Source organism: Mastomys coucha, unplaced genomic scaffold (assembly GCF_008632895.1).
Source record: "Mastomys coucha isolate ucsf_1 unplaced genomic scaffold, UCSF_Mcou_1 pScaffold22, whole genome shotgun sequence".
NCBI lineage: Eukaryota > Metazoa > Chordata > Mammalia > Rodentia > Muridae > Mastomys > Mastomys coucha.
In genome coordinates this window covers 46,764,599-46,772,506 of record NW_022196905.1, presented here as the reverse complement: position 1 = coordinate 46,772,506, position 7,908 = coordinate 46,764,599, and the positions used below count along the sequence as shown (strand labels likewise).

Here is a 7,908-nt window from a genome sequence, read left to right as displayed (position 1 = left end):
CCTGGGAACCTTCCTGCTGTCCGTGGTGATCGCCTGGATGGTGCTTTATCTCCAGTGTGTCTCAGGTAAAGCTTCCTTTAAAGCTACAGCAGGAGGGAAGGAGAGAGAGCCTTCTTTTTCTCACCCATCAAAGTGGCATGCCCTCTCCTCATAATGTTGGTCACGCTTCATTTCTTGAGCATGGCTGTGCATGGTACAAAGGAGTCCTTACAGTGTCTCACAGTCTCCAACTCTCATGGACTCTCAGACTATTACAAATCTCAAAGTTAAAAAAAAAAATGGTGAGCTGGGCAGTGGTGGCGCACGCCTTTAATCTCAGCACTTGGGAGGCAGAGGCAGGTGGATTTCTGAGTTCGAGGCCAGCCTGGTCTACAGAGTGAGGTCAGCCAGGGCTACACAGAGAAATTCTGTCTCGAAAAACCAATAAAATAAAATAAAATAAAGTAAAATAAATGGTGTTTTATCGGTTTATCTTTTGAGCTTAAAAAGAGAAAACAAACTAAAGTGTTTTCTTTTTTCCCTACATATGCTTGAAAACCTCAGTTTAAACCTGGCTAATATATGAAGTATTTCCCAGCCATTCCAGTCATGTAGTCACAAGTGTGAGAGAATAAATTAATACTCTTAATGCATAAGTGTGCCTAGCTAGTCAGGTAGACTTGGACCACTTTGGTTCTTGCTAGACATGGTTCTTTCTTCAAGCTAGCATAAACAGAATGAGTACTCTCATCACTTCTGTCTGGGCTTAGACTCCAGACTTAGCTACTCGGCAGCTGTGACTTAGTACAAAGTTACTCAACCTTTCTGATCTCCCAGTTTCTCATCAGTCAAAAGAGAGTCCGGCATAACATCTAAAGGATGTTAAGTGAGGGGGAAAGTTAAAGAATGCATTGTAGGATGTTTATCCTAATGGTGACTGACTATGGTTAAATGAGAGCTGTTTTACTTAAGTGGCATTTAAGGCCCTCTCTGTGGATGTTAGCTATTTTATTTGTCTTTCTGGGGTTAAAGAATGGCCCCAATTCTACCATTCACATTAATATCTCACACTTAGCAAGGGTTCAAACCCACAAACATCTCTTGGTGGGAAGTGACATATTTTCCACCAAAGGCAACAAGAAGAGGAAATAGATCACAAAGACCAACAAAACACTTACAAATGGGTAATTAGGGGCGGGCAGGCATGCAGGCGGGCAGCTGAGTGTTCGCATAGCCGTTATTTGTGTAACAGATAATCAAAAGTGAGAGGCTGGCCTCTCTCTCGAAGGCGAATGCAGGGTCTTCCTCTCATTTTCCCGAGGAGGTGCGGGCTGCCATCCGTCCGCAGCCCTGCCAGGCTGGAGGCCTTGTCCTCTGTGCCTGCGTAAATCTCCTGAGGGTGCACTCTGTCTCTTGGCTGAATTTGTTGCCAGGTAGAGCACATTTATTTTGCATCTTGTCAGTGTTTTCCATTTCAAATTATCTTTGTCATTTTTTTCCTCTGTGGAAAAGCTGTTGTGACTATTATGAATGCAGTTTTGTTAAGGTTGCTGAAAATTGCCTTGATGGCTGTACGCCAGCTGGTGGCCATGAAAATTCATGGGCGAGTGGGGGCTTCTTCCAGGCTTCATTGTCAGCCATCTGCATTCTCATCTCCCTGTCCCTCCTGCCCCTTCATATGTAACATATTTCCCCGTCCCGTCTCTTGGACCACTCTGTCACCCGCTTTTCCTCGCTTTTCAAACTTTTTCATTTGCCTTTTCCAGTGTATCCCCCCCCCCCCCCCCCCCCCACCCGCCTTTCTTCTTGACAGACACAGAAGATTTTAGTTGGGATAAGATCTTTAAAAAGAACTTAATTCTCCTTGTAGCAAGTTACAGACGAGGGAACCGAGGCCAGAGGGGTAAAATACCCTGTTTGACTGAGGAAGCAAGGCCAAGAGGGATGTAGAATGTGAACTGAAAACGTGCTTTCAAAACCTCAATACTTTGAGATGTTATAGACTATCTCAAACTAATTACCCCTTTCACAGTAGGAATCTTTCCTAATTGGTTTTAGTATCTTGAAATAAAATTCATAATCAACCTGCCCACACACACGTTTGCCTTAAAAGCACTATAATGGATAATTAAAAGAAAATAACTTATTACAAAATAACGTTTCTATGTGTAAGTTCTAGCCTACTGCGTCTTACTTTTCCTGGGCAAGTGAATTATGCAGGGATCAGACCCCATGAGGATTCTGACAGAGTGAGCCTAGATTAGACGTTTGCAGCAAGCCTCTGGGTCATGCCCACACTACCGTTCTGTAAAACATGCTTGGACCAGGAATGGCAAGAATCAAAAGGAGAGGTTCACATGTTTCTAGTATGTGCCTGCCCACAGCAGCCCCACCAGCCCTGTGTGAACTCACTCTGAGAGTTGAAGCATCTCCTTCATTCCTTTTACTGATGTCTAAAATCCTGGTTCAGAGTGGAGACATGCCAGCTATTTTGAAATAAGGAGAGCAGCTGACTGAAGAGGTGATGGGCCGATGGTAGGGCACAAGAGTGGGGTTCTTGGAGGCCAAAGCTTTTGCTGCTGGCATTTCCTTGGGGAGCTGATGGAGCCCGTGTATCCCTTCCTTGCACCACAGGAACTGGAGGTGTGGATGGCTGGTACTTGTGGTAGATGTGGGAGTGAAACAACCATATTAATTTACTCTGGGTGCTGGTTAGTAGTCATTAAAGAAGGCATGGGCTTGAAAGCTGGGAGCCTCCCCAAAACAGCATAGGGTGAGGAATGTCACTAGAAATTGGGATTCTTGTCCATTTCAGAATTTTTGAGTTTTTTTTTTAATTAATTGATTTCACATTTTAATGGTTTATCGGCAAGTTGTTCATATCTGTTGTGTGTTCAGCTCCAGCCAGCCTCATCATCCTCCCAAGGTCGTATGATGCTCTCTGATGTAGAGTCAACATGCCACAGCCTTAGCCACATGAAATGGTCTGGTGTTCAGTGGTACAGGACAGGAGTTAGCCCCACTAGCTGTGGGGAAGAGAGCGCCATGCGGCTAGGATTCTGACCCTGTTGCTACTTGTGAGACAATGCTGAACAAGGGAGGAGCTTGCTTGTGCTTCCGTTTGTTCTATAAAAATAGAAGAAAGAATATTTTGCCTGCTTCTTTCTGCTGCTGAGAGAACCAAATGAGATGACTTGGTGTATCTAAGCTGGTAGCTGTCAGAGTCCATCCTGTCTTGTGGGGCATTTTGCCTGCAATTTTAGACTTCTGCCACAAGGCGGTGATGATACTTATCAAAACTGATTTGCCTCTAGCTGTGCTTTTGCTATGCTGTGGGACTTTTACTTTAGAAGCATTTAAACAAATGTGTTCCCAATCCATCACAAGTAACAAGATAGGGGACAAGTACCGCACATCTCTTACCACCATTAAGGAAACTTGTTTATGGTTACTGGCTTCCTCAAGGCAGCTATACCTTTTAGCAGACTAGTGCTTCTCAGAGTAAGAATGTCCCCGGAGTTACTTAATTGCAACAGGTCTGAGGGCAGAAATCCCATAGCTCCAAGCCTACACAGCTTCTGGAACACTGCCTGGGCTTCTTCACCTGTCCACAGAACCATTAGCATTTTCCTTGGTGCCTTCCAGTTTCAGGTTGCTCCTGGGGAAAAGAGGGGAGCACTTTGTTAGAATAGTCCACAGTTCAGCTCCCCTGCCACCACCACCCCCCAGGACTGCAGGAAGAGCTTTATTTCACTGCTTGAGAGTGTTTCAAAAGCACTGCTGCCCGCTCCGCACCAAAGACACCAAGCCTAATTACCTTAATGGAGTGGAGCAGCAGCCATTTTGAAACCTCAAATATCCCAAAGTAAAGTAAGTCCAGAGCCAGTGTCCACCTGTGTCTGCTGCAAACAGCCTTCAAACAAAAGAAGCCTGGAGCCTGGCTGCCTGCCTGAAGGGAGGAGGAGGAAAAAAACAAAAGAAGAGAAAACAGACGTGCCCTTTCAAAGAAAGAGTCCTCCTTTTGAAAGATTGAAAATTGAAAACACAGAATCAGAAAGACCCTAAATCCTGAGTTCTTAGACCCTGAAACTTGAGTGGCGGCACAAAGCCACAAGACAAAAGTTTCACACCTGACGTCATGTAACAGGGTGCAGTCAAAACGCAGGGGCACCAAAATTATCACACAAAATTACCTTTCAATCATACACATAAGGAGTATATGTGAAACGATGAACTTCACATTTTGACTCGAGGTCATAAGATACTTCATTATGCATAGTCTAACCTAAGCCCCAAATCTGAACTCTGAATCCCATCTGGTCTCATTCATTTCAGACCAAAAACCAAAAACAAACAAACAAACAAAAAAACCCTCCATCTGCAACATGACTCTAAACTTGATGTCTAAAGAATACACCACATAAAACATGGTCTATGGAGCTTCCAGCTCCCAGGGATGACAGATGACCAAGTCTAAGCCTGGGCCAGTCTGTCTGTCCTCACATCGCCCATGTATACCTCACACTGGTTCATCCTTTCGGGCTGTGGTTAGCCTAGGTTTTGGGCTTGTTTTTTTTTTTTAACAGAATGTAAAATGATCTAAGTGAGACTAATTAAACCTTTCTCTGCTCTGTTCCTATTCCCTGCATTTCTAGCTAATGAGGTTTCTGCTAAAAGCACAGTGAAATGCCACACAGAGTGCTCATGGAGAAAGCTGGTAGTCTTGAAGTCAGAGATTTCGCACAGAGGCGTCTTCCCCTCCTCTCCTGTTTCCCCAGCTTCTGGCACACTCCAGTACCTGCGCTTAGAACCTGTCTAGTGACAGGAATCTCATACCTGTCCTGGACTCTGCAGGCTGCTGAGGACTAACTCACACAGGGTGTGAGATTCCCAGGGCCACCTCTGTGTCCCTCACTCTTACCAGTAGCCTGCCATTTCAGTTTGTGCTCTCATTTTGTTACAGCCTGCATCCGATCGACTGGCAGCTGGCAGCCAAATGTAAGAGGGGTCAGCAAAGTCTCACATAGACTCTGCGAGCTTCAAGCTTGCCCCATGGTAGAGCCTGACCTCCAGTCCTCCTGCCTCTCCTTCCCAAAGGCTGGGATTATAGACCAACATCTCTAGTCCAGTTTAGTGCCAAAGATGGAATCAAGGGCTTCATGCATAGGCTAGTGCTCTACCATCCAAGCTGCACCCCAGCAGCACACTGTTCTAAGGAATTAGATAACAATTGCTTTGGCTTTTCTACTCTGTCCCTGGACATCTGAAACACTCATTGTGGCTGGGCTTCTAATAAAATTGTGCTGTGGACACATTTGAATTTCAAATGCTTTCACATGTCACAAAATCTTATTCTTGTTTTGATTTTTTTGTTATTGTTGTTGTTCTCCCATTTAAAAGTGAGCCATACAAAACCAGGCAGCGGCTGCCATTGGCCCCAGGGTCCTGTGTGTGCCAGCTCCTGATTATTCTCACTAATGTACAGAAAATGATCCCCCGGTCAGCAAGTAACCCACAAATCACTTCTCTTTGGCTCTGGAATTACTCTGTAATTTTTTAAGCAGCATGATGATATTCCTGGTTACCTCGATTCTAGCCCAATAATAAAATTAGCATGCATTCCAGGTGAGCAGAGACAAAAGGGGCCACTTTAAAATTAGGACATGCGGTAGGGGTGTGTGTGCAGTGATTGCGGCCCCCACAGAAGGGAGAGAGCCCTCACAAAGATAATAACAAACTTGCCGTGGAAACAGCAGCATTCCTTGTTATCCCTGTTCAGGAGCAGTAAGTGGTGGCAGTGCTAATTAGGCATTCTTTCTACATTTACACATTGGCACTTTTTGTTTTAATCGGAAAACCAATTGCTGATTTATCTTGTTACCATGGTGACTTAGACATTCCCTAAAGCTTGAAAGTCCGTGCCTTAGTGTTGTATTAACTTCCACAGAGGTCACCGGAAAGGTGAATTTATGGCAAAAGGGGGTCCAGACACCAGCTTCTACAAGTCCTTCTATTCCCAGGAGATGAAACAGAGGAACCAGGGATTCTATCTCGGTAGAAAGGAAACATCCACGAGTCAGTATCTAGCTCAGGGGTAGATAACAGAGGTAAAGAAGACACGCCCAGACTGGGCCTCCTGGCTGTGGCCCAGTGGTCTTTGAACCTCCTCACTTGGTCACCTGCCTCTGAGCCTTTAATAGCCCTAGTAATGTTCCACCATCTCACCACACCTGGCCTCTCCTCTCCTCTCTGGTTCCACATCTCCTGTGGGTGTTGAAAGGAGCCCTAAAGAGAAGTCCTGTCCATATGCTGAAAAGCCAACTTGCTTAGGAAGCTTGTGCCCTGATTTCCTGCAGTGGCCCCTGGGGGAGGCCATGTGCAGAGAGCCATTGAAGAGTTATTAGACTGTCAGCACGGGGTGGCATCTTTCATTTCACGAGGTACATACATTTCAGATTGGCCTTGAAAAGTGGCTCCAGGGCGGTGGTGGCACACGCCTTTAATTCCAGCACTTGGGAGGCAGAGGCAGGCAGATTTCTGAGTTCGAGGCCAGCCTGGTCAACACAGTGAGTTCCAGGACAGCCAAGGCTACACAGAAAAACCCTGTCTCAGAAAAAAAAAAAAAAGAAAGAAAAAAGAAAAAAGAAAAAAACTAAAAAAGAAAAAAAGAAAAAGAAAAAAAGAAAAGTGGCTCCGTCAGGATGGCTCAGCAGCTAAAGATGCTTGCTGCCAATCCTGAAATCCCTGCATCCAATCCTTGGACCCTTGTGTTGGAAGAAGAGAACTGGCTCTTGCAACCTGTCCTCTGACCTCCACATATGTGCCTGGCCCATGCACAGTCTTATACATATACATTATAAATATATAAGTACAAAAAATGATGCATAAGATAAATATGACCTCCTACCCCCCCCCACACACACCCCTCTCTCTCCAAAGTTAGTAAGGCTAAAACACTACTTAGTTTAATTAAGATCACTGCTTACAGGTAAACTAGCTGTGTCTGCACAGACTTCAGCCACTGAGCTAACTATTCATCACACAGCTCTGGATGTTACTACCCCCATTTTATAGCTAAAAGCTGGCTCAAGATTACCCAGCTGGTAAATGTCAGCACTCTTCAACTCTTTGTCTTGTCTGGCTTTGAAGTTCGTGTTGTTTTTATCCTGGAGCCTCAAATCGGGGAGTGCAGGCATCCAGAAAACAAATGCTTTAACTCTTTTATCCGTCCCCAACGACAAATGAACAAATCTTAACACATTTCCCCAGTAACCCTTCCCGCATACCTACACCTGCCAAACACCCTTCTAAGCTTCTTAAGTGCATTTTCTCATTTAGACTAATTCAGTGCAACAGAACTACCCATTTTTCTCCATCTCTTGGAGGCGGGGAGCATGTGGCTAACTCACCCAAGTCCCAGAGCTGTTAAGGGTCAGAGCCCATTGTCACCTGGGGCACTTCTAGATTTTAATTCATCAAGCAAGCTTTACCACCTCCAGCATGGATGGCATTCAGAGCTGGTAGCTCACTGTTGGGGGGGGGGGGGTGCTGTCATGAGTCCTGCAGGAGGCATAACTCGATCCTTGGTTTCCACTCAGTAGATGCCATTCTCCTATCGTCGCTCCTAGGCAGGTGTGACAAGTGGAAATGTCTCTAGACAGTGGCCCTGTCCTTGGGAAGAACACACCCCTACCCTTTGAAAATTACTGACCTGGGGAGGACTGGGGGTGGGGGAAGGTGGAGAGATGCCTTAGTTTTTAAGAGCACTGGCTGCTCTTGCAGAAGATCTGGGTTCAGTTCCCAAAACCCCCAGGGCTGCTCACAACCATCTATAGCTACAGTTTCAGGGAATCCAGTGCCTTCTTCTGGCCCCTGTAGATACCAGGTACTCAAGTGGAACAAAAACATGCACACTGACTCACACATATA

General features: G+C 45.5%; 1 protein-coding gene across 1 annotated transcript in view; it reads left to right on the top strand.

The window, feature by feature from the left end:
• The window catches only part of Sel1l3 (SEL1L family member 3), a 110,245-nt gene that overhangs the window by 100,622 nt on the left and 1,715 nt on the right, over positions 1-7,908 (top strand). Inside the window, 1 exon segment of the mRNA XM_031342288.1 lies at positions 1-65. This exon segment is cut by the window's left edge and continues 8 nt beyond it. Within this exon segment, the coding sequence (XP_031198148.1) occupies positions 1-65 (65 nt within the window).